The 26,296-nt window shown below is 54.0% G+C and overlaps 1 protein-coding gene across 7 annotated transcripts in view; it reads right to left on the bottom strand.

Annotated features, from left to right (window-relative positions):
• Positions 1-26,296, bottom strand: part of LOC111187131 (kazrin) — a 138,600-nt gene that overhangs the window by 111,838 nt on the left and 466 nt on the right. For 3 of the 7 annotated variants that reach the window (XR_016388954.1, XM_089900857.1, XM_089900861.1), the window contains exon 1: positions 19,823-26,255. The exons of 2 other annotated variants lie outside the window; for them this stretch is intronic. Coding sequence is in view for 3 of the 5 variants with exons in the window: in XM_089900857.1 (XP_089756983.1) it covers positions 19,823-20,084 (262 nt within the window). In the remaining 2 variants the exon portion in view is untranslated. Of the gene's footprint in view, positions 1-1,078; positions 16,079-19,822; positions 26,256-26,296 lie in introns of those variants that run through there. 2 more of the 7 variants (XM_089900852.1, XM_089900855.1) reach the window with 2 other exon arrangements.

The raw sequence follows: 26,296 nt of genomic DNA on the forward strand, positions 1-26,296 counted from the left end.
TTCACCAGCGGCCTAAGGGCACCTCCTCTGTTCTGCCTTTCTGCGGGGGGAGCACATGGAGAGAAAGAGGCAGCTGCATTCCTATGTTGCATTTCCTCTGTTCTTGAATTCATTCTTCACCATCATCGTGGTGATAACAGTGACACTTTTTGAGTCACTCGTGCATATGCCAGAACAGTTCTAAATCCTCACACCATTAATTCTCAATCCTCACAATAACCCAAGGTGATGCACCCACTTTACAGAAGAAACTGAGGCATGGAGAAAACATGTGGTTAAACCCGGGTGGTCTGGCTGCAGAGTCTTTTCTGGTCACTACTGAGTTATATTCTACCTCTTCTCCTGCGGTACAGCTGCCCCACAAGGCAGGCAAAGCCTATGTGTCCTCTCAGGGCCCGCAGTTACAAGGGGGCCCTCAAACCCTCCTGGGACAGATACCACTGTTTGCATCCCTCCCCCAGCCTGGAAGGCCTGAGATCGCAGAACCTCTTGGCTAAGCTGACCCAACAGCCAAGGAGGGACAGGAGTGCTGGATTCAAACAGCCCAGGGCAGCGGCAGCAGAGGCAGCAATGCAGCCCTCGGTTCTAGACTCAGCCCCAAAGGTTCCTCAAAGCTCTGTAAATGACTGGAATTCCACAGGGACATCCAGCCAGGTGGGACTTGATTGAACGTAACGGTTTGTCTGTGGAGAGAGAAATCTGGGAACCGTAGCCTGGGAACAGCAGCCTCAGGGCCGGGCCTCTGAGATGGGGGAGGGAAGACTTGACATCACTTCCTTCTGCTTGTCTGGTCCCCTCACACCCAGCCCAGGCTCCCCTCCAGCCTGGTCTGTGCGTGGGGAGCTGAAAACAGCCCTCTTGGTCTACCTCTGCTCTCCCAGGGATGTAGACTCTCCCATCCCTCCCTCCATCCCCCCTGTATGTGGAGACAGACCCACTAGGCCAGGAACAGGGTCAGGGGCAGGCAGACAAGAGCTGGGTCTATGGTTTGCTAGAGATTTGCATGTTCTCTGGGCCTTTGTCATGTGATCCTGACACTGAAAGATTTGGGGGTGACGGGACACAATACAGCACTCACCAAATACAAGTAGATTCTCCAACAACGCCCAGGCACTCCTCAGCAGTGTTAATTCCAAGGCTGCTCCAGGGCCTGGGAGAGCCGCCTGGTAATTCTTACTACAGGTGGGTAGGGGAGGGCCTGGCAGGTACCAGGTGATGCAGGCTTTGTCTTTTTCTCATATTTCACAGTAATTGTTTTCTCTTTTAGGTGCTGTTTAACCCGTCTTTCCTGCAGAGCTGTTCCATAAACATACCTTTCAGCCAGACTCGTCTTGGGCCCGAATGCCAAGCTAATCCTCTTCCACAATCTTGGGGGGGCCCACCTTTCCCACGGGAAGCTGTGCCCACCCAGCTCCACATCCCGGGAATCCGATTCTCTCCGGGAAGGGGTCTGCGTCCTTTGACCATCCCTCGCCAAGCACTGACTCAGGAATAATCGTGTGCCAAGCACCAGCCCTGGAAGGGTGCCAGTCTCAGGTTCAAAAGCAGAGATGCCTTTGGAAGTGAAGGCATCGCCAACCTCCAGCACGCAGCTCCCTAGTTCTCAGGCAGAACCAAACCTGAGGATCTGCGCTACGGAACGTGGTCCCTGCAGGCGGCCTGGCCTGATTCCTAGAATGTGCCCTTTTATCACTGGAGGTCCTCGCTTCCTGTGTCCACTGCTCCCCAAGCCCGGAAAGGACAGCCTCTGGCAGGCTTTCTGGGCGTGTGGCTTGATGCCACCATGCACTGACAGCCAGTAGGAACCCCACGGTCCCCGGGGGTCTGCAACAGTCACTCAGCGGGTGATTCTAGCTCCAGAAGGAATGTGCACCCCCAAATACAGCATCTGTCTGGGGGTGGAAAGGGCGGCTGAGTCCCTGACAGGCTGTGACTGCTTGGTCCCAAAGCCAGGTGCCCAGGCCTCCTTGGGGGCCTTAAGGAGCCCGCTCCTATCTGCTTGCTGGGCAGGAGTGATGGGAGAGGAAAGGGTTGGCCTCTCCTTAGGGCCTGGCCAGCTGCCTCCCTTGACCCGCATTGAACACAGTTTCCCTTGGGACTTAGAAACAGCGAGCTGGGGCCCATTCGAGTCGGGTGGGCTGACAGCAGCTGTCCTGGGATACCCTCTTGGTGCAAAGAGGAATCTTAGCACTCTTATCAAGTTGAGCCTTAAAGCCACTGCTTCCCCTGGGATGCTGGCTCATCCCACCTTTTCAAAGTTCTTCATTATCCCCCCCCGGATTGGGCAGCAGACTTTTTGGTTCAGCCGACATCTATGCCTCCAGTCTTTCAGACAGAGCACCTCCATTTCCCTCTGGGGAGCCACCCACTCCCAGAGCCCATGGTTCAAAGGTGGAGATAAGACCCAGGCTGGCCCATCAGAGAGCTGAGTTGTCCTGGCCACTGTGATTGGTTTAGGAGGGGAAGCACATGACACAAATCAGTCCAATCAGGCTCAGAGTCTGGACCAGGAGCCGCCCTCTTTAATGATGGATGCGAGGATGGAGCCAGGAGGTGGTAGCGGCCATCCTGCCACCAAGAAGGGAGCGCCAACAAGACAAAGACTGGATTCAGATAATATCCTTGTTGTCCTGGATCACACCACACCTGAAGCCAGGATCTACTCCTGAATTTTTCAGTTATGTGAACCAACACGTTCTTAAGCCAGTTTGAGTTGCATTTTCTATCCCTTGCAACTGTAAAACAATCCTGATAAACGGTTTCTGTCAGGGACCATTTTCTGGGTGCCCAGCATCCCCAGAAACTTAAAGGCCACCTGCTATGTGCTAAGCACCCTAAGCTGTACCACTGTCCTTCAGAAACCGCACAAGCAAAACGGACAATGGAATTTACCTCCACAGAACCAGCGAGCACCTACTCCCACATGTGCTTTAATTCTAGCTTTTCTTCGACTGCAGTGACCAGTCCCCCAGGTCGAAACCCTGGAAGGCACAAATTTTCAAGCTCTGCCTCAAGGCCATTTCCAGACTTTTCCTACCCGAATCAGCCTTTCTCCTCTTCTCCCACCCGAAGAGGTCTGCGAGCACTGACCCCACAGCCTTCCTCGGCCTGAGGGCTCTGGGTCCCGTTTGGGTGCTGACTATGTGCCTGGCCCTAAGCCTCGGACCACTGAATTCTCTCGCTGGGAGCAGTGCTAGCATTCTCTCCATTTTGCACATGCAAACGGAGGTGGAGAGGCGGAGACCAGGACAGGTGGACAGGCTTGTTCAAGGTTATAGAGCAGGTCCCGGTGGCACAGCGGATCCCAACTCAGAAGTCTGTTTGATTGCAAAGCTCATGTTCTTAACTGGACTAGGCGCCCAGCCCTAAATGCCATGCTGTGCATATCTCTCAAACTAAACTCCAGGACAAAGGGCGGGGCAGGGCTGGAACTGGGCCTTTTTTCGAACTTTGGTGAAAACAACCGGGTCCCCCAGCCTTGGCTCTCACCACAAGTTTCTCCCATCCCCAAGGCTTGGCTCCTAAAGGAACGGATCCAGGAGGGATAGTGACCACTGGGCAGCACTGCCTGTTTCCCTCTCCACCCTCACCACGCAAAACTCTCTCCTCCCACCCCTCCTCCCTCTTCTCCACCCTCCGGGGGGAAAAAATTAACAAAACACAAAGAGGAAAAAGAAAGAAGGCCCAGCATTGGTTACACCCACCAACTTGTGACATGGCAGCCTATCCATGCAGCGAGCACAAAGCTCACTGCAAACCAGGAGGAACCAACTTGACCGAGGCCTTGCGACTGCAGGGGGAGAGCCCAGACCTTGCTTTCTTTCCCACCCGAGTCTGAGTCAGCAGCAAAACACCTGCATCTCAATTTCCTTCTCCACCCATTACCAGAATGCACAGAGCAGACTGAAGCTGCCTGTCCCACTTGTCAGAGATGGGGTTCTCCAAGGCCTGGCTCCCGGCAGGAGAGCTACCTTCCGAAGAAGCCTGGGGGGAAGAAAGACATTTATATCCCCATTTTATAGACGGCCAAACTGAGGCCCAAAGGAAGGTGTCTGGAATCTACAGCCCTGACTGCTAGGCCACTGGCCACTATAACCTGGAAGCAAACTGGAAACATGCTTTGGCTGGAACATTCTGCTCAGCCTTTCTTAGGCATCAGTCACCTCGGGTTAAATGCTTCGAAACATGTTCAACATGCCGGAGGCCCCCGCAGATGTAAACAATTACACAGAGAAGGGAAGTGGGCGACCAGGGCCCAGCCGGGGCTCTCCTAGCATCGCCAGCACACGAGGGCGGCGAGTCTGAAATTCCCGCATCTTCAGATCTGTATCTCGAACAGATCCGGGCTTTCAGAAGAATTTAAACCAAGTCCAGGTGGCAACGTGGACAAACAGCAAACCTGAAGGACTCACTGTCTCAAACGTGGCTTCAGAAGGCGAACTAAGAATGGGCGTCTCCTGCTATGTCTCGACCTCTACATCCCTCAACTTCCTCACCTATAAAACCACAACAGTGATGGCTAAGAGCAGTGATTCTGGCACCAAATCCTGGCTCTGTCCTTTATAGTAGCTGTTGGACCCCAGCAGATCACTTCCGTGTCCTCACGTGAGGAATGAAGGTAATGATAGTATCCATCTCTCAGGGCTGCTGTGACAGCCTATGACTAACAGACCAAAAGCTCCAAGAAGGGGCCTGGCACAGAGCGAGCCCTCAGCCGATGTTGGCAGCCAGTTCCGATGCCATCGAGAGGATGCCTGACCCCACGGAGGGGGCGGAGAAGGAAGAGGACGTCTTGGGCTCCTGCAGTGGGAGGCGCCCAAGGCCGCGGAGCCTGCAAGCTGCAGGGCGGCACACGGATCCATGTAACTCGCTCCTGACTATTCTCCAGCCCAACCGAGCAGCTGCTCCAAGAAAAAATAAAATATGCTTTGCATACTTCAAATGTTTCACTTATGAAAACTGGCAGGGCCGCCTTTCTAAATTGTTTAGCGATAAAGTCAGCAATGAAACCGTTGGAGGCTCTCACCGCCGGAACCCGGGTCGGGGAGTCTGCAGGGGGCAGGGGAGGAGGACAGGCCAGCCGCTAGCGCGGAGCCCACAGGGGCTTCCAGAAGGCGCCATGTGGGATTTTTCAGAGGGGCACTGGGATCACGTCCTGGTGTCCTGATGTGAAATTGGATCCTCCCTCTGAAGCCAAGCCCCAAGCCAGCGGGGGCAGAGGGGAGGCCCTTTCCGTCCTGGAACGTTTTCCCACACTCCAAGGGCGCCCCGGTTTCCAGCCAATGGAGTTAATTGAAAAATTACCTTGGGCTGAGAAACAGCAGTGCCGGGCCACGTGGGCTGGGTCACAGGAAACCCTACTGGGTCTCCGGCGTGCCTGTACTTCAACAACCTAGAGCTGGAAGGCCAGGAGCCGTGCTCGGCATCCCAGGAACCGGGGAAGCTCTACGTGCTGGGCACACATCCCAGCAACCTCGGAGGGTGGCACGATGCCCGTGTTAGAGATGAGACTAAAGCGCAGAGACTCAGGGCCTGCCCAAGGGCCACGGTCACCCCAAATCCTAACAGACAGAGCTCAAGCGGAAGCAAAGGATGCACACCAGCTAGCGAGGCCGGCTGGAGGCCCTCTGCCCGCGTGGAGCTAGTCGGCATCTTCACACTCGGGCTGATATTTTCTTCAAAGTGCTCTCACCTCTTATGTTTGTCACCCAAACCCCTGGGAAGATTACGATGGTGGGTTTTATTGTCCTCATTAAGGGGCAGTCAACTAAGGCCCAAGGCATGGCTCCTCCCCTCAGCCAACTCACCCAGGGATTCTAAGGTGTGCGAGGCCTGGGCCCACTTCTCCTACCTTGGTCCCCCCTGAGCCCCTCCCACCCCACCTGTGCAGACTCCTGGGTACACCCCTGCCTCTCTGGACTGTTTGGTCCATTCCTGTCTTCCTAGGTCCTCAGTCTGTTCAAAGGGCCTGGGGCACCCCTGCTTCTGCAGTGGTCCATCCGGTCTCCAGAGGCCTTTGCAGTCACCGATTCTGAGACTTCAAAGTAGGACCAATGGGGGCCCCACGACTGTGTCCCTCCTCCCATCAGAGTACAACTTTCAGGATTTAAAATGAACAAAATCAATCAGAAAAATGACCTTATTTCACCTGGGGAGTTTTAGCAGTGTTGTCTATGAACCAAATATATAATCAAGACACAGAAAATGGGTTTTTTTTTGGGAGGGGGCAAGGGAGAGCAGTGGGATGAGGAGGACAAACTCAAGTCCCTGAGTTACTACATCTGTGGACAGAACTTCTCCCCGCGTGGGAAGACGCAACCTGAACGCATAAGCTGCGTATCTGACTTCCGGTTTTGACAGATGCTCGTTGAACACTTGGGCTGAGAGGCAGCGTGGTCTAACTGGCCGGAAACACCTTGGGGGCGAGTTGGTCTGGGTTTGAGTCCCAGTCCCTTACTAACCTCTCTCTGCCACAGTTCCCTTACCTGTAACATGGGGCAATAACAGTACCCATCTTACAGGGTTGTCGTGAGGATGAAATGAGTGACTATACACATAGAGTTCATATAGACACACGCACGGACTGAACCCATAAAAGAACCGTGCTTGGCACAGGCCAAGCGCTATGTGCCAGCTGGTTCTTCCCCCTCTCCCTCCCAGGAGCCACTGCCTTCTGGTTCTGGGACCAGCCCCTGCCCAGCAGCCTTGTCCCTGGATCCCCAGGGGCTTCTCCTGGAAACCTGACCTGAACTTCCAGGTAGAACATTCCTTGCTGAGAGGTCTCCCGAGTGGGGCTCCCAGCAGCTGGGGGCTTGTTGCTGAGGAAGTGGCCCACGAGATCCTAATCTGGAAGCACGAAGCCCCCTCTCTTTTGCCGCCCGCCCCCCTCACTTTCGCCTGTTTACAGGCTGAGAAAGGCAGAGATGCAGCTTGAATTCCTGCTTTGAGCTGCTGCCAGCTCGCCACCAAACGTTTCCCCCGTCTGTCTGGCCCACTCCACCATTTCACAAAGGTCAAACGCTTACTGCACTCCGCGTACGGCCTCTTGGGAGTGCAGAGGAGAAAACTATTCGAAAAATGTAAGTTGGAAAAACCCCATGGCTCGCCACCACCACACTGCCCCCCCACCCCGACACTGGCGCACGCGTTCACGGCTCACCCCCAGTTCGACAGAACATACAGCCGTGTCCCAGCCCCTCGGTCTTAAAAACAAGTAGGAGGACAGAGAGGCGAGGCAGAATTTCCACTGATGGTGACCAGAGCCTAGGCTGTCGTCCTCGGAGGAATACAAATGACCCTGTCAGCCCAGACAAGGAAATCTCTTGTACAGAACGGCATCCTTCTAGGTCTTTCTGGAGCAGCTCCTGGCAGGAGCCGCGTATCATGTACCACAGCACCTAGAAGAGCCCTGACCCACGAGCTAAGCCCAAGAAGCGCCCACAGAGCTGAAGTTAGCCCAGGGCATGAGCTTGGGGCAAGGGAACCCTTAGAGCAGGCTGAGGCTCTCCTAGGACCGCGCTCCCCTGCCCAGAGGTGCTTTCAAGACCAAACATGCTTTTCTTGGACGCCGTCTTCTTCCACGCCCCTCCCCCGCACCCCAAGAGAAAATGACTCCAACTAAAGAATAGCAGGTTCTAGGCTCGGCCATGGCGGAGTCAAAGCGTCCAGCTTGAATAAAGGAATGAACGGAATGAGAGCGGTGACACGGGATGTGAATGGTCTGGAGCAGGTCAGAGACTTTTTGTTTTTCTATAGGCAGCTGACCCGTGAACAACTCAGGGGACAGGGGCGCCCACTGTCCACACAGTCGAAAACTGGGGTGTAATTCACAGTCTGCCCTCCGTATCCTGGTGGATCCGACTATCCACAGATGGTGCAGGAGTGTAATATTCACTATTGAAATAATCCACGTATAAGTGGACCCGAGCAGTTCAAACCCATGTCGTTCAAGGGGCGACTGTATTTTATTCTCGTAAGCCAGCCTCCTCCTGCCCTACTCTGGTGGGCGGAACTGCTAGATCTTTCTTCTTTCTTCTCCCCAGTCCACAAACTTCAAACCTGGAATATCTGGGCCTTTCACACACGTCTTTCCTGGCACACCTGAAACAGCGTGGATCACTGAGGCTGTCTGAGGGGAAGGAGAACAGATACGTGTGGCGGGGTGTACAGGGCTGGCCCAGTGCGGGTGTACACAAAACACACACACACCCCGCACTTTGTGGATGCTTCAGAACTGCTTCCACAGTTGGGCAAAGCAGCAGAAAATAAGCCGATAGAAGAAGCAGGTGTCCTAACCAGGAGCAGGTGTCCTAACCAGGAGCAGGTGGCAGCACTGGGACTCGACTTGTAACAAGAAAAAGTCCCGTGTGCTGTGGACTTGCTGTCCCGTCCCTCTGGAACTGCAGGTGGCTCACCAGCCAGGCCCGTGAGGTCACTCCTTCCCCGGTGGCAGATGGCACATAGCTGCCGACATTCCAGGAATCCCCATGCAAGCTCCGGTTACTCTTCAGCCAGGAGACCCCAGACAGTGAAGCCCAAACCCAGGAGGCAGGGGACGAGGGGACAGTGGCCCTCTGGCCCTCATGCAGGTGAGCAGACAGCACGGATTTCAGCAGAGACCATGGGCAGGCAGGGCCCAAGAGTCTTCAGCTAAGATCCTTTCCATAATCAGGAAAATTAACCCAGGATAACCCCGCTGCCCAGGAAATTGTTCCTGCTCCTGTCTCTGGAGAAACCTATAAATCTCCTTCCAAATTAGCATTTGCTCTGCACGCACACCTGCAAAGAGCTAATTTGGGGGAAGTGGCGGGGCGGAAACCAGGCCTCCAACCCAGGCTGGCCTGGTCTGGAAGGGAGGCGGCTGACTCAAGTTAAACATTTCCAGGCAGAGAAATTCAATCTCCTTTTTCAAGGGCTTGGCATTTAACGTGCTGCTTTTCTGTCCACCCTCCTCTTTTTGTAACCTCTTGGCTGCAGGCAGATGTCGACGGGACCCTCTTGCCAAGAGGCGAGTGCTGTTCGTTTGGCCGTGTATGCTGCTTATGGATCCCAAAAGGAGTATGTGAACTTGTCACTGGATGTCTCTGGGGCTCCTTCTGACCTAAGAGCTGTCAGCGCAGGGGTGGGTGCAGAATTGCATCCCAATTCCACAGCCCTGGCCTGGCCTAGGCTACTGTGTCGGCCCCACCTGCCCTAAGAGCATTCCATGGAGTTCCTAGCTCCCTTTCTCCTTGCCTGCTGCCAGGAGGGCCCACCTGACGTCTTCGGGCTCCCGCAGAGTCCTCTTAAAGAAACATCAGGAGAGCCAGGAACACACAGCTCAGTCTGGGGAACATTCTTCCCTTGGATGTGCAAGGGAAGCTTCGGGCTCCAGAAGCTCTCTCTGCCCTCACAAAGGGCTCCGGGTGGGAGATGAGAGTCAAAGGCTAGTCAAGCTGGGCGCACCACGGCAAGACATCCTGTCCTCCAACTTCCCCAGCACGATCTGCTCTGCCCTGGCTGGGAAAAAAGATGCTTAGAGAAAGGAAGCTGGTGCAGGAAGGTGTACTGGTTCATGTGCCACGGTGGCTGTCTTCTCACGTCAGAGGGGTTGGCGTGTCAAGGAAATAGATTCAGCGTGTAAGGTCCTCAAATGGTAGGACACGGGCCAAGGGTGGATGCTACAAAGAGATCGACTTGGGGCTCAATGTACCAGTGAGTGGATGCTTCAAACAAATCAAAGACCGTAAGGGCTTTCCAGTCCCTGCAGGGGTGCCAGCTCAGGAGGAAGTACGTTTCCAGTCCCTGCAGGGGTGCCAGCTCAGGAGGAACACCTGCCCTGGACTCGATGGGTCAGTCTGTTTCCCTAAGTTAACCACTTTCCCACAGCCCGAGAGGGAAGCAGCTCCATACTGCACACAGGGAGCCCGCCCACCCTGACACACGCAGGTGACTGACTGATTACTCACCTGGCCCAGGGTCCTGCAGACTACTGGTGAGGCAGGGACCAATCCGATTCTCTGTCTCCCAGGCATTTCAGAGATTGAAAGGTCCTGCTAGAGCAGACGCCCCGGCCGAGCAGTAAAGCAAGGCAAGCCGTTAGGGAGAATCCTCGGAAATTCCTAGGGGGCGGGACGGAGTGAGAGGGCACTGCTCCAGGCTCCCAGCATTGGCGCCAGACCCCACGTGGCTGGCCTTGGACTTCTCGAGGTTGCCTTTGTGCCTTTACAAGCAGCCCTCCTTTGACTTGAGCGCCTGCGGTGTAAGCTCTGAAAACACTAGCACACCCCTGGCAGGGAACCCTGCAGCGGAAGGCAGGGCCCTCTCTGGGGCTGGCCAGGCTGGGTGAAGGCTCAGCCACTGCCATTGAACCTGGCAGTCCTGATGCTGTGAGGGGATGAAGCCCTAGGCCTTCCCCAAGGCCCCTGCTCCCCACTCCCTAACCACGTACCTCCCTTCACTGCTAGGCACAGTGCCCGGATCTGTACCGCGTGCCATGGAGAGCAAAGTGAAAGCTCAGTCATGGCCAGGACTCAAAATCCCAACAGGCAGAAGAGTGCCCGGTGGGCACACGCCCCCCGCCCCCCGACTCCATGGAAAGGCACCTCCAGTGCTGCCCACACCAACCAGACCCCACGCTTCCCAAACATCATTTTATTGTTTGCAACCCATTTGAGATGACGTATTAATAAAGCCATCGTTCCACTTATTAAGTACCCACGGTATACCAGGCTCTGCTGGGTGGCTTCCCTCATTCCCATTCCAAGATGAGGAACCCGAGGCTTGGGAAGATGAAGCAGTGTCCCTGAAGACCCCGGTGTGGGCTTCTCACAAGTTGTAAGTCTCTGACAGCTGCCTCTGAGTTGGGGAGCAAAGCGCTGGCAGATGCCATCTCCAAAAATGTCTCCTCGACAAGACTCACCTTGCTCCAAAGAGTTTATCTCCTGCGGATCACTGACCCTGGACTTCGGCAAACTGGCATCTCTCCGGTGAGCCTTGTATTGCTCCAGTGCCCATTCGGTATTAGGCTAAGATAAATGATGTTTCCTGAGCACCTACTATGCGCCAAGCACCATGCAAAGCCCTGTGCATGGGCCATCTCATTTAATCCCCACAAAACCCTACTAGATAGGAATAGCACCCCCAATTTACAGATGGAGAAACTGAGGCTCACAGGGGTTAAGGAGCTGGGAACGATTTGCACCCAGGCAGTCTGGCTCCGTGGCCCCGAGCACTTGGTACACAGTCTCCAACGTTCCTACATTTAGGGCTCCAGGTCCGGGGGCTTGCCTTAGTGTGAAGGCTCGCTCTCCTCCTGGGGCTGATATGGAATGAAACGGGGAGCCCGCACCTACGCCCTAAACAACACCAGGTGCAGAGGCAGGCCAACCATGCCCTTTTGCTAAATTCTTAGCTTCCCAGGCTGCCCACTCCCTACCCTGCTGTGAGAAGGTAGCATCTTCCTGCTGGGTATGCTATGAATTCAGGTCATCTCCAGAGGGAAGCAGTCAGCACTCTCCAGGGAGATGGCCAAGCGATGCAGCCCAGAAAATCTGACTCCTATGGGAAGGCTGAGAGAAGCCAGATGCCGTCTGGAGGGCCCAAAGCCCTCGCTGCTGCCGCTGACCTCGGCGCACTCAGCAATACCAGGGACATGGCAGGAGGCTGACGAGGGGGCCATCACAGCACACGTTTATGCTGGCCCTCAGGGAAGCAGGCACACTGTGTGTGGGGTGCTCAAATCAAGCCCACGCAGGCCCCATACTCAGGAAGCCAACGGTCCAGGGTTCCTCCTGCAAGCCCGCCTGGGACAGGTGTGATTTGAAAAAAAAAAAAGCTTAAACAGAGGGATGGGAGGGAGAGAAAGGAGGGGTCGTGATGACTTATGCCCAGGAGACTATGAAGGAACGTGAGAGACAGCAAGAGTCCAGCTGCTTCTTGAAGATAGAGAAGGAAGGAAAAGGGGGGACAGAAGGAACAACGGACAAAAGAGAAAGCCTAGCTCCCCCACAGGGGTCTAGAACAGGGCCTGGCCCATGGTAGGTGCTCAAGAAAACCTGCAAAATAATTAACTGGTAGCATCTACATCTAAGGCGTTCCTTCGCATCTCACAACACCTAGTGAGCGAGGGGCACACACAAACACACTGGCTGAAGGAGTCAGCTCACATTCTGCAGAGGACAGCTTGTACACCTGTCTCCCAGCTTCCATTCCTCAGGATGAATACTCTCCCTGACCCTCCTTTGCCTGATACCCCACTATCAGCCAGTGCGTTTCCCTGGAAGCTCACAACCCCTACCCCAACCTATTCTAAGGAAGGGCATATGATCTGGGCCTGCCGATCAGTGCATTCCTGCCTACTGGACTAAGTGATTGGCTCAGAGCTGTTGCATAATTAAAGCTAAGCCAATGAGAGTCAGTCCTGGGATTTTTGCTAGAAATACTGGGAATAAAGGACCCTCTACACTGGAATCCAAGAACGATAAACGTTGCTTAGACTTGTTAGGGGTCATTTTTGCCACTAGAAAGGATAAAGCCCAAACAGATGAAAGGAAAGCTGGGAGATGACATCATCTGAGCCCCTGGATGCAGCTATGCTTGAAGCTTGACCTACCGCTGATCAATTCAGTTAGGGGGAGCTACTGATTTCCCTTTCTATGAGTCAGTTCCAGTAGTGTTTCTATCATTTGCAACTCAAATACTCCTGTAACTACATGACTCTCTGGGAAGGTAGTAGGAAACTAAGAAGTGCAAACAATACAAAGCTAGTTTTTTTCTTTAACAAATAGTTATCGAGCTCTAAGCATGAAACTCTCTGAGCCTCGGATGCCACCCTGAGTGCTGGTGATCAGGCCTCCGTATCTCACAGGGTGAACAGAGAGAGTAGCCAAACCCTCCTGTGACCTCTGTTATCTTTAACACGTTAATGCCAAGAGAAGCAGGAAACCCACAGCGCTGGGAAAGACAGGCTGTGTCAGCGACACCACACCTGAGCCTCTGGCTGGACTTTGCAGAGCTGCCCCATGACCCTCACACTTTACAAGGACCCTGCCCAGCCCAGGGAGGCAGCCACAAGGAGCTCCCCACCAGGGCTGGGCCTGGACAGAAGGGGTGTGTCTGGCACCTTCAGGGACAGAGTCCCTTTGTTATTCCTCACTTCAGACCCTGCCACAGTTCAGGACGGACACGAGTGATGCTGCAGTCTGCTGCAGCAGGGACAGGAGGGTGGTGACTACTGTGGGCTCCAGCTGGACTCCAGCTGGACTCGAGTCGAATCTTACCTCTTCTGCTTCCTGGCTTTACGGCCTGGGGCAAGTTTCTTAACCTCCCTGTGCCTCAGTTACTCCATCTGGAAAATGAGGTTATTAATGTACCTAATTTATTTTGGTTGTTTAATGCAGGCAACCCTGCAAAGCAGGAGTGCTTAGATCAGGCTCCCCTGCATGATTTTCATGAGTGCACGTAAGTGACGAGAGCCTTACAGTGTTTCAGTGACATGGGAGTGGGGGAGAAGCTAGGGTGCCTCTAAGTGTGCAACTACTCAGAACACTGGTTTGTCCACCTGGCAAACAGTAAGTCTCTGAAAAGAACCCAGAGAACAGAACCAGCAAGTCAGCCCAGTAAGCAGGAGGGAGGAACTGCCTTGGTGACAGCAAGAGGGTGGGGCTCTGGCCCACGGTCATCAGGGTTGGCCGCAGACAGAAGCCCAGTCACCTTGGGGAGATGGTCACACAGGGACACACAGCCTTTGGGGGAAGTCACTGATGCCGACACCAAGAGGCCAGCAGGAAGAGAAGGGAGAGGAGCTGCTGGTCATTTCAAACACTCCTGCAGCTGTCCAAACACACAATCAAGCCTCCTCTAGCCAGGTCCCAGCCAGCTGCAAGGCCCAGTTAACCAGGATTCTGGCTTAGGTTGGAGGACAAATAAGCAAACCATGAAGAGACTCCCTGACGCACTGGCTTCTTATTTTCTTACATGTGTGCAGTGGGAGTTGTAGGGTCAAGTACAACCACCCGTCCTAAGATGCTCAGCTTCTGAGTTAGGACCCGAAAGGTCTGCAGAAGCCTAACTTCCGAAAAGGGAGTTGTCCAGGCTCTGTCTGCCCCGCTGACCAAGGTGGGGAAGCAAAAGGGCATTTCAGGAAGTTTTCAAAGACAATGGAAACACAGAAGGAGCTTTTGGTGTCTAATTTTCTGAAAATGTCCTTGACTTTAAGCATGACGAGGGGAGGACCATGTTTTGGGCAGGACTGTTTTATCTACGACTATATCCCTGATACTTAAGAAGGATTCTGGTCCAGACAAGTGCACCATAATTATTTGCAGAATAAACAAACAAGAGAACTTCGGGGGCTCTACCACGCTCGAAGATTCTGGAAACTGAAAGATAAACTGTCCACATGCTTATGCAGATACAATGACCAGGTGACACAAAGGACGAGGGCCAGGAGTAAAACCCAGTGGAATCATTACGTTAGGTCATCGGATCCGGGCCTGTGGCTACCAGGCCTGAGAATGGGGTCCCGTGCAGGGGAGCGGGGCCAGCAGCGCCCAAGCCACATGCTCTATCTGTCCCACTTCTGTCTCTATCTTTTGGCGGGTCCCAAATTCCAGAAGGAAAGAGGGATATATTTACTGACCCCTCCAAACCCCAACAATTACTGGTGGGGCTGCAGGTGTTCTCCAGGTGCTGCCCTACCTGTCAGGTAAGGCTCCTCCAAAGGTGCGCCAATACATCTGCCAGATTCGATGTCTCCCAAGGTTCTTCCAGCTGAGAAATTCACATCTGCGCGTTTCCTCCCGTTCGGAGCGTTTCCTGAAAGCCTACTGTGTGCTCCAGGCATAGGGAGGGAGGCAGATGCGTAGGCGCCCTGTGGCCCCCGCCCCCTCCGCGGGTCCAGTTCAGGAGGAAGGCCCCACCTAACGCTCAAGAAATGTTCCTGCAGGACCTGGTCTCCAGATGACGTGCCCACGGCGAGGCAGGACTGCGCACAGAGGGGCTGGAATGAGCAGGAAAGGCTGTGCAGAAGGGGGCATGGGGCCGGGACAGGATGGAATTTGGACTTTGTACGGGGGTGGAGCCATAAGAGAAGAAGAGGTGAGGGGTGGGAACGAGCTGGCCGGTTCATGGGACAGTCAGGAGACCCTGAGCCCCTTAACAGGAGCCAGGAAAGCGGCCGACATTGTTTGCGGCTCCAAGCACCACACCCAGGCCGAGCAGGTACTCAACACCTGCCAGATGGACGAACCAGGAGCTTTGTTGGATCCAGGGAGAGGTTAAGGAAGGGCATCCTTCTGGTTCCAGTTAGGCGTTCTAGGCAGAAAAGCCCTCCAGAATGGAAGCGCCACGAGGGCAGAGCTGGCGTGGCTCAGCCTGTCGGCACCAGGCACCCAGTCGGGGTCTGATGAGCATTTACCCAGTGAGCGAATAAGTAAACAAATGGCAGATGTGCCTTAATAAAGACATGCTCAGTTGGAATCTGGGTGGTGGGTCATCCAGGCCATCGGTCGACGCCCAGAGACGTAAATGAGCTGGAAGCGAGGGCAGGGCCATAAGGTCAATGCGATCAGCAAAGGTAGAGGGGGTCAGGAATCAGGTAGGTGATGCCTTAACTTCCGGGAGGGCAGGGTCGGGGAGGGGATCACTTTCCATATGGCAAAAGCAGCTGAGTGTCTGGAAGCCACTGGGGTACAGATAGGGAGACCAACTGTCCTGGTTTGCCTGGGACTGTGGGGTTTCCCAGGATGTGGGACTTTCCGTGCTGAAACCAGGAAAGTTCCAAGCTAACCAGGAGAGTCGGTTCCCCAAGGCACAGGTCCGCCCTCACCAGCACTGAGGTGGTACCAACCACCTTTGTAAAGTGCCTCCAAGTGTGCAAAGCACTTCTACATGCAAGGGCTCGGATAAAAAGCAACCACAAATCTGGGAGCTAAGCCGGGCTGGCACTACAGATCTCATTTCATGGAATAGGAAACTGGGGTTTAGAGGGGAATGACCTGCATGAGGAAGGTCCCACAGCAGATAAGTAGCACGGTCACGTCTGATCCGGCCTCCAGCTCCCCTGCTTTCTGTAAACACTGGGAAGACAGGAAATAGACAAGTGGGCGCACAGCTGTGAGCCGTGCCAACTTCCTCCAGGCTGATGGATGCCAGGGGAAGCAGCAGGGGCCCTGCCCCAAGAAGGGGCCCCAGGGAAATGGGCCCATCTGGCCCTCTGCTCTTCTGGCACAGGGTGGGCAGGCGGCCACCACCTGTGATGCTGGGAGAGAAGATGGGGGTGAGGGTGCTGCTGGCCACCGCTCTGCTTGCCTCCCCGTAACATCCCCGTGATGGCCACCCCTTGGGTAAGGCCCGGATCCCCTTGTGAAAGGCAGAGGGATCATCTCGCCACGCTCCCAGCACACCCTGGGTGTGGAAGGGTCTCAGCAGCTCTTGGCAGCTGGTGAGAGGACAGGCCAGGGTACAGAGGGAAGGGGGAAGAGGGAAGGGGACGGGGAGAGGAGGAGAAGACAGAAGAGATTTGGGGGAAAATTTTAAGTGGAAGGAGCCTCCTAGAGCAGTCTTGCGCAGTGATTGGCTCCAAGCTGAAGCTGCACCAGCATCACCCTGAGGGGTCTGTTAAGACCCAGATGGCGGGGATCACCCCCAGTTTCTGATTCTGCAGGTGTGGGGCAGACTGAGAATTTGCGTTCCTCACAAGTGCTCAGGTGAGGCTGATTTGCTGGTCTTGGCACCCTAACTTGAGAGCCCCTGGCCTGGTGTATGAAGTGGGATGGTAGGGGCTGGGGTGGGGGACAAAAGCAAAAAGGTACCGAGGCGCTACTGGAGGCTGGGGAGACCGCCAGGAGTAGAGATGGAACGTGCTAGAGCCCGTGGTTCTCAAACTTCAGAGAAGATCAGAATCACCTGGGGGTGGAGGTGACGTGTTTAAAGTGCAGACTCCTGGGACCACTGCAGATATCTGACTGTCCGGGTCCGGTAGAGGGTCCAGGAACTTAAAAACCACACAAGCTCTGAGTGATTTTGACGCAGGCAGTCCAGAGACCACATGGAGAAGCACAGCGGCCTTAGACGAGCACAGTGGAAAAACACACCACAGGCTTCATGAGCTGTGACGGGCCACAGACACATCTGTGGTATCAAGCCCTGACTCAGGGCTGTCTGCACCATCTGATACAGGAGCCACTGGCCACACGTGGCCTTTCAAATAAAATCTGAGATTCAGTTTTGTGGTCATACTAGCTACATTTTAAATCCAGCGGCTACCGTATAGGACAGCACAGGCAGAGACTTCTATCAGACAGCTCTGGCCCAAAGAGACCACACTGTGCCTCCACTTCCCCCTTCTGTAAAAAGGGGTTTCCCCCGTCTCTCCCAGGGTACAAAAGAGAGGAAAGACTCCACCCAGGGTGGCCGTTTCTATCCACACTGAAGAAAGCAGTCCAGCTTGGGGGGGGACGTGCGGGCATCCACGTCCACTCCAGAGCCCAGGAGGAAGGAGCCCACAGGGAATGCCAGGGATGGAAGTCTCCTTTCTGGTCAGCCACCCAGGCCCCTGGGCTCCCCACCAAGGGGAGCTGAGAAAGTCCGCAGGGTACATAAAGTGACGGAAACAGTCCCCGTGGCTCCCGGCTGTACTGTGGACACGGCGAGAGATGCCAAGTGGAAGCAGAGACTGGCCACTCAGCTGACCACGTCTGCCATGGGCACAGCATTCAAAGCACCAACAAAAGGGATCCAAGTGGGGTAGGGAGGGGGCGGCCTGGGCTGGTGGGTTTGGTACCAAGTCTGAAGAATCAGGACGGTCAAGGGTGTGATCTCCTGTGACTCCTCAGCACGCCAGCCCAGGACCTGGCCCCTCCGAGGAGCTCAAGAAGGAATACTGATTGAGTGAAAGGGTGAGTGAATGCTAGCGGCGGCCTCGGGCGCAGAGCAGGACATCCGAGCAAAGACAAAGCCTGACACCGGCTGCTTTCTTAACACAGCACAGTGAGGGCACAAGACAGAAATGCATGTGCCTCTAATAGATTCTGAGAATATGAGTGGGGTGGGGGGGTGAGCAGGGCAGGGAGAGATGGGGGTGGAGAATTGGATTAGAAAAGGAAGAAGTGGGATTTAACTAGGATGTCCATGCACCTCACCTCCACTTTGGGTCACCTGTGGGAGGGAAAAGGACGCTGCTAAGGATTATGTCAGGGCGCAGGGGGTAAAAGCCAGAGTATGTGGCCTCCCTTGTTCCTTACTCTAAAATCAACCAGGCTCAGAAAGGTGAATAGCAGAGGTTCTCAAAGTCTGACCTGTGGAAACCCTGCATCAAAATCACCCAGGGCGGGCTTCCCTGGTGGCGCAGCGGTTGAGAGTCAGCCTGCCGATGCAGGGGACGCGGGTTCGTGCCCCGTTCCGGGAGGATCCCACGTGCTGCGGAATGGCTGAGCCCGTGAGCCATGGCCGCTGAGCCTACGCGTCCGGAGCCTGTGCTCCGCAATGGGAGAGGCCGCAACAGTGAGAGGCCCGCATACCGCAAAAAAAAAAAATCACCCAGGGCACCTGATAAAAATACAGATTCCCGGGCCCTTCCCCAGACCTACAGAGTCAAAACCTCAAGGTGTAGCCTGAGAATTTGCACACTAGCAATCACCCCAGACCGCTGTGATCCCCAAAGTCTGAGCCCCACCCCCGCCCCTTCAAAAGGCAGGAGGGAGCTAGGGAAGAGGTTGAAGAGAGAGAACGTCCAGCTTTGCCAAGACATCCAAGTGCCTTTGTAAGTTTCCACATTTGACCCTGGAAACTACTCCACATGACACCTTGCAGTATGGTCCCTTCCTCGCTCTGGGCCTCAGTTCCCTCGCTTTGGAGAGGGACTGAATTGACCCCATCCCTGCCGAGGTTTCCCTCTCAGGGCTCTGCATTCCAGGTTCCCAAATGGCCAGGGTCGAATCTTCCATCATGGGCCAGCGAGCCTCTTGGGATTCCGGCTGGGCCAGAGGCATGCGGTAAGTCTGCTGGAGCCAAGGGAGCAGCTCTGGGCCCCAGGGGCCCTCCCTCCCAACTGTCCCTGGCTGACTGGATGACAGCGTGCCAAAGATGAGAAAATCCCATGAGTCTGAGCATCCCAGCCTCTGCCTGGTGCCCCACTGGCTGTCGGGGAATCGTTAGCTGATGAATGAAACCACAAGGAAGAAGCAGTGGGGCAGGCAGCCAGCACGGCAGCTTGGAAAAGTCGCTTACTATAACCTGTGTAGCCTCTTTAAGCCTCAACTGTCTGTCCAGTAAGATGGGGAGAACGCCAGCTGCCTTACAGGGGCCGGGAGAGATGAACAGGCACGCAGGTAACAAAGTGCTCGGCTCCTGGGCGGCCCTCAGTAAGTGACTTTTCATCATTAATAGGACCTTACCCAAAAGAAATACGGATTCTCCCCTGCCCCGGGGAACATAGGACTTCAGCGTTAGGAGTGCACCGGCAAGGCTGAGCCGTAAGGTGAGGGAATAAAGCATACAGGAACTAGCAGCTGTTGTTCTTACTTCTCTCCAGGCCCCCAGGGAGAGCTTTCTGAAGCTTCTGTACAATTAAAAGGTACTGAACACAATGCCTGTGATAAAGTTACAGCCCAAACTAGTTGGGAGACCAAGCCAGCCTCCAAACCCGGGCGGCGACAAAAGACGAAGCTGTCAGCACCTGCAGATTGGCCACCGGGTGGTGGGTGTTCCCGAAGAGGTCCCCAACACCCAGCACGACGCAATCAGAGGTTCGCCACCACTGAATCCACCAACTCCCCTTCTCCTTAGCCCAGGCTTAGCGTCACCCAGTTCAGGGCCAGGACACCAGGCGGGACTCACATACCTGTCATACCTTTCTGGCTGTTAATTTCTTCCAAATTTGAGGCTGCGACAGCACCTGCTGGGCTAATGCCATTTGGTGAGGGCTCTGAGGAGCTGCCACAATCAGCGTCTTCTAACTGGCTTCTCTTGAAGGCATCCAAACAGCAGACAAGAGAAAGCCTGAAGTCCCCACCTTCAGGGTGGCTACCCCAAGGGGAACGGAAGGGGTGGTCTGTGTGAACAGGAGGCAATCCTGACTTTTCCCCTCCTGGACAGGCACTCATCTGATGTGCTCAACACGAAACGCGTTTACGGAGTGTAAATTCATACTGCACGCACACACCTTGTAACCACGGCTTGCAATGCTCTCTGGAGAGTTTATAGCCCTTAGTGACTCACAACAAACACAGGATCCCCATGGGGACCGCTCTGGACAGCTTTAACGACACACTTGGTTGCTTATCTGCTGGGGCTAAAATCCGTACGCACGCCAATGTGCCTGATTTTCCACTTTTGCCAACTGGCTGTGTCGCAGGTGAGAAAGGCTAGAGCTGGGGCGTGTTTGCTACTTTCCTTGGGCTATGCGTGCCCTGTGGCTCTTGAGATGATTGAAAAGGGAGTAAACTCTTCTTTCCCCAGAATGGCTGGAGGGTTCTAGCAAATCATCCAGTTGACTAAGTTAGAATATTACACAAAACATAAAGACCATTCTGGAAATTTCCTGATGACTCAGAAGGCCTTTCTGATGACTTGGAAGGCTAGCACTCTTTCAAAACCACCTGTCTCATCAAATCTCAATATTTCAAACTTCAAATATTTAAAAAATTTTATACATACACACACTCAAGTCCTTTGGACTCTGGATAAATGGGAATTTCCCCTCCCCTTTATGGCATAGGTAGGCAGCAGGCCCCATGGGTATGAAGGATGCTAACCATACAGATGCCTGTCCAACAACTCTGAGGTGGGTAATATGATCCCATTTTAGAGATGGGTAAACTGAGGCTCGGGACATTAACTAACTTGCTTGGGGACACATAGCTAGTAAGCAGCAGAGCTGGTGAATTCAAACCAGGTTGTGTTTGATTCCAAACCTGGTGTCCTGCACTCACTGCCCTGGCAGAAGGAACTTTCAGTCCCCCTTTGTGAGCAGTCACACAGGGTGGAGGGGGCTGGGCCACAGGAAACCTCCCAAGGGAAACCAATCAGAAATATATTCAAGTGTAGTGACTTTCCTTCCTGATTGTCCAGAACAGCCAAGACCCCAATTATCTCTGTCCCACCCCATTACTGACGAGGCTCACACTAGACCCTCGTGGTCCTAGTGGGTGACTTTCCAAGAGCATCCCCGATTCCAGCGTCCCGGGAGATTCAACCTCACACCAACCCAGCAGAAATCCTTTACAAAAGGGATAACTCAAAGCTGACCTAATGAGGAAATTGCTAAAGGCACAAAGATAAGCAAATGCTTGAGTTGCTTAAACCAAGGAATATCAAGGAGAGGACAAACTTTTTTTTACGAGATAAAAATTTAAAGGAAAAATGGACCTGACACTTAATGTGAGTCTACTTTCTTTTTTGTTTGTTTGTTTGTTTTTTGCAATACGCGGTCCTCTCACTGTTGTGGCCTCTCCAGTTGCGGAGCACAGGCTCCGGACGTGCAGGCTCAGCGGCCATGGCTCACGGGCCCAGCCTCTCCGCGGCATGTGGGATCTTCCCGGACCGGGGCACGAATCCGTGTCCCCTGCATCGGCAGGACTCTCAACCACTGCGCCACCAGGGAAGCCCGAGCCTACTTTCTTAAGACCAAGACAAGGTCTTTTCACACGGCTTTGAGGTCTACAATCTGGGACCAAGTCCTGGCTGTGATACCTACTAGCTGTGTGATCTCAGTCAAGTTTCTAATTTTCTGAGCGCCAGTTTCCCGATCTGTGGATGAAATGAGCAATTGCACCTCCCCCTGGGCTGCGGAAGGACCGACTGATGAAGACAAAGCTCGGCGTTTGGTCACCACCAAGCCTGGCCCCCGGAAGGCCGCAGAATGAAAGCCAGGACACAGAAACACAGGTCTGGTCCCCTCCTCCAGGGGACTTTATGTAAGGGGAAGGGGCAAGAGGAGATAAGAACTCAAATGGCTAATAAGGAAGGTAGTCTGGGTAGGCTTCAGATATGCCCAGTCTACGAAGATACTAATTTACCAACAACTTTTAAAAAATGACTTGGGGGCTTCCCTGGTGGCGCAGTGGTTGAGGGTCCGCCTGCCGATACAGGGGATGTGGGTTTGCGCCCCGGTCCGGGAAGATCCCACATGCCGCGGAGCGGCTGGTCCCGTGGGCCATGGCCGCTGAGCCTGCGCGTCCGGAGCCTGTGCTCCGCAACGGGAGAGGCCACAGCAGTGAGAGGCCCGCGTACCGCAAAAAAAAAAAAAAAAAAAAAAATGACTTGGTCGGGAATTCCCTGGCGGTCCGCGCGGTTTGAACTCGGCGCTCTCACTGCTGGGGGCCCGGGTTCGATTCGATCCCTGGTCGGGGAACTAAGATCCCACAAGTCACACTGCTAAAAAAAAAAATGACTTGGTTCCTTTAGCCGACCGGCAATATCCTCTTGCCTTAGGGACTCAGCACCCACATACCTCACCTCATTCTCCTCTGACCACCTACCTAAATACTAAAAAGCACACGCTCCCATCACGCTAACCCCTCACCTGGCTTTTTTTTTTGTACATAGCATTTACCATCCCCTGATACATCCTGTGTGTATCCTGTGTGTACTGGAAATCTCCTCCCACAGAATATAAGCTCCATGGAAACAAGGTCTGCAGTTGTCTCGTTGCTGCTACATCCCTGGCAGCTACAACAGTGCCTGGCAGGAGTAGATGCTCAAGAAATGTAACTGAATGAAGGGACAGTCAAAGAGGGAATCATTCACGTTCTCAGTCTCAGAAGGCTCAGCGATCACCTGAACACTCTGCGGGGGCTCTGGAAGAATCTCTCCTCCAGTGGAGTCATTCCCACCACACCAACAGGGAAACTGAGTTAACGGAGTTTCTCAAGGGCAAACAGATTTGGGGCAGAACCAGGTGCAGACCGACACTGTGTCTAATTTCTGCATCTCCTGCTCTGTTCCCTAGTCCGGGTGCAAATGGTAACCTCCCCTGGAAGTGGCCCCACCCTGGAGGCCGGAGCTGTCACCGGCATAGGGTCTGTCACTCTGCCGATATCAGGACATCCCCCACGAGCAACGTCAGGGTGCCAAGCCTCCAACCCGCCAAGCAAGCATTTCTCTTTCCCCTTCCCCAAACCCCTGAAAGTGCCAATTTCCAGACGCTGTCACCCAAAAGAGCACTCTTGCAGCTCCTTAAACCGAGCATCGCATTAGGCTGGGAACTAATGTGCTAAGATCCTGGCGTGAGTCACCTCACAGCCTGGCTAAAATGTTTACTGCAACAATAATTTCAGCTTGCGGTTCCAAGCGCGAAGAGGACCTCCCAGAGGAAAACCCCTCACGACAGCCAATGATTTTGAGCACCTGTGTCCACGACACGCCGTCCTCAATGCCAGCCGCCACAGACCTTCTCAGAAACTATGTTTGGTCTTTAAGAACCAGACGCCAAAAGAGCGTGAAGGGTGGTAGGGTAGAGAGAACTCAGAACTTTCTTGTTCTGCTGCTGGCTTGATCCTGTTTCACACCAGGGATGCCATCTGTAGATCAGGAAAGGAGATTTCCACTGCTCTCTGCCCCAAAGGGACACCAAGAGAGCCACCGGAGTAAGAACCACCCCCAGACCTCAGAGACAGGCGTTTCTCAGCTAAACCATGTCATTAGGATATTGTTATTATGAATACACAAGTGGGGTCTATATAGACACAAAGTAAACCTATTTATCTCCACCCAGCTCTCTTCTACCTGTGTACATAATAACAGCCTCCATTGGCCCAACAGTCAGCCTTGGATCACTGAAGTATTTTAAAGACAAGACAAATGTCATCTCAACACAGTTCAGGAGGGTGGAGATGGAGCAGACAGCATCACATCCTAATGGGAACCTGAGTCAATGGGGGCACTAAGAGGTGCCCCACAAGTAAAGCTGACGAGTTACATTCATTAGTATCAACTATGACCCAGGCAAGGTGCTTTGCAGACATGAGCTTTTTTTTTTTTTAACATCTTTATTGGAATATAATTGCTTTACATTGCTGTGTTAGTTTCTGCTTTATAACAAAGTGAATCAGCTATACATATACATATCTCCCCGTTATCTCCTCCCTCTTGTGTCTCCCTCCCACCCTCCTTATCCCACACCTCTAGGTGGTCACAAAGCACTGAGCTGATCTCCGTTTGCTATGCAGCTGCTTCCCACTAGCTATCTATTTTACATTTGGTAGTATATATAAGTCCATGTCACTCTCTCACTTCGTCCCAGCTTACCATTCCCCCTCCCCGTGTCCTCAAGTCCACTCTCTATGTCTGCGTCTTTATTCCTGTCCTGCCCCTAGGTTCTTTATAACCATTTTTTTTTTAGATTCCATATATATGTGTTAGCATACGGTATTTGTTTTTCTCTTTCTGACTTACTTCACTCTGTATGACAGACTCTAGGTCCATCCACCTCACTACAAATAACTCAATTTCGTTTCTTTTTATGGCTGAGCAATATTCCATTGTATATATGCGCCACATCTTCTTTATCCATTCATCCAGACATGAGCTTTTGTTTTTGTTCTTGTTTTTGTTTTTTTTTGCGGTACGCGGGCCTCTCACTGTTGTGGCCTCTCCCGTTGTGGAGCACAGGCTCCGGACGCACAGGCTCAGCGGCCACGGCTCACGGGCCCAGCCGCTCCGCGGCATGTGGGGTCTTCCCAGACCGGGGCACGAACCCACATCCCCTGCATCGGCAGGCTGACTCTCAACCACTGTGCCACCAGGGAAGCCCCAGACATGAGCTTTTGAATGATCAAAATGTTAATCGAGATTATTAATATCTCCACTTTACAGATGGGTAAAATGGGTCTCAAAAAGATCAAGCAACTTGCCCAAGCCCTCCCATTTGCTTCTTCTTTGCATCTTTGCTGTGTTTCACACCAAGCTGTCTTGGTCTCTAACTGCTCTGTGCAACAGGGGAGGAGGTGGGACTGTCTCCAGCAGACCCAGCCCCTAAGCCAACCACCCAGGGACTCAAGCTCCTTCCAGGCCTCAGGGTCCCTCTTCCCGACCCTTGGTGACCCAAGACCTCAGTTGTTCCAGGACACCAGTGGCAGCTCAGCTCATCAGAGCCAGCTGGTTGGTGGTCCCAGCCCCTGTGGCTAGAACTCTTGACGCTCAGGATTCCATCTCCTGGGGAAACCAATACAGGCAGTCTGGAATTAAGGAGCCTGGCAGTCGGCTTTTTTCTCATAGGAAAGAAATAATTATTAGGTAAATAAGCCTGGTGTTTCCCAGTTGGTAAGCTTCCTGCCTGGGAGAGGCATGCTGGTGTCAATCCACAGACAAAAATTGAAATGCCAGTACCATGGCTTCAGGGCTTTGGGGCTTGGGCAAGTCCCTTAAACTCCGGCCTTTTCTGACCTCATCTTCCTGGAGATAACACAGCCTCACTGCCAGGGTGGTGATAAGATTTTAAGACACCGCATATAAATTACTGGAACACATTGGGTGTTCAAGGAATAATAATCATGTGGTCCCCCCACCTCCGTTTTTCCTGGAAAAAGTATTCAAACTTGAAACTGATGACAACAGACCCTTCTCGGAAGCCCTTCCACCTTCCTACTGTGGAACCTGGAGGATCCAGGGGTTCCTGTGCCCCACCCTCCATGACCTAACTTCAGCGGGGGGGGACCAGCTGAGACCGGAACGGAATGGAACGGGCGCATCCACTCGGAACATTTTAACACTCAAAAGGGGCTCTCCGCTTGCTCTCCGCTTGGGGCGGATTAGCCAACGATGCACAGTTAGACCACTGCATTTGTCTCCTCCGCGGCGATTTCTCTTTCTGCCTTAGTCGTTCAAGTGTACGAGAAACCTCTTCGCTCCTAGCAAATGCGAGCCCTCACTTTCCTCTACGCGGGGTGGCGGGAAGGCTCCCCTCGGCACTTTATGGGGCTGCCAGGTGGGTTACAGGTGCGGTCACAGGGGGCCTCCCCAACTTCGCGCGAGGCTGGCCCCTTTCCCACGCTTCCCAGATCAGGCGCGGGAAATGGCCCAAACCTGGTTCTCCAAGCGCCGCGGGATCGCACAGCTCCTGCAGGCTTGGCCTTGACCTCCCTCTGCAACTCTATAGGGGGCTCTTGCCGGAAAGCCGCGGAGCCCCACAACCCCTGCCCTCATGCTTAAGACTAACTCCGCGTCCCGCGCCTCTCCCCCTGCACCCCGTCCGGTGCTCTGGGTCAAGGGCGCGGCGAGAACTTTGCCACGAGCGGCGGCCCGATCCCGGCCGGGAGCGCCCCCGCGCGCCCGGCCCCGGCCCTCCCCCGGCCTGCGGCCGCGCCACCCTCCCCTC

Source organism: Delphinapterus leucas, chromosome 1 (assembly GCF_059928025.1).
Source record: "Delphinapterus leucas isolate spDelLeu-1000000601 "Yukka" chromosome 1, BTC_Dleu_Yukka2, whole genome shotgun sequence".
NCBI classification, from domain to species: domain Eukaryota; kingdom Metazoa; phylum Chordata; class Mammalia; order Artiodactyla; family Monodontidae; genus Delphinapterus; species Delphinapterus leucas.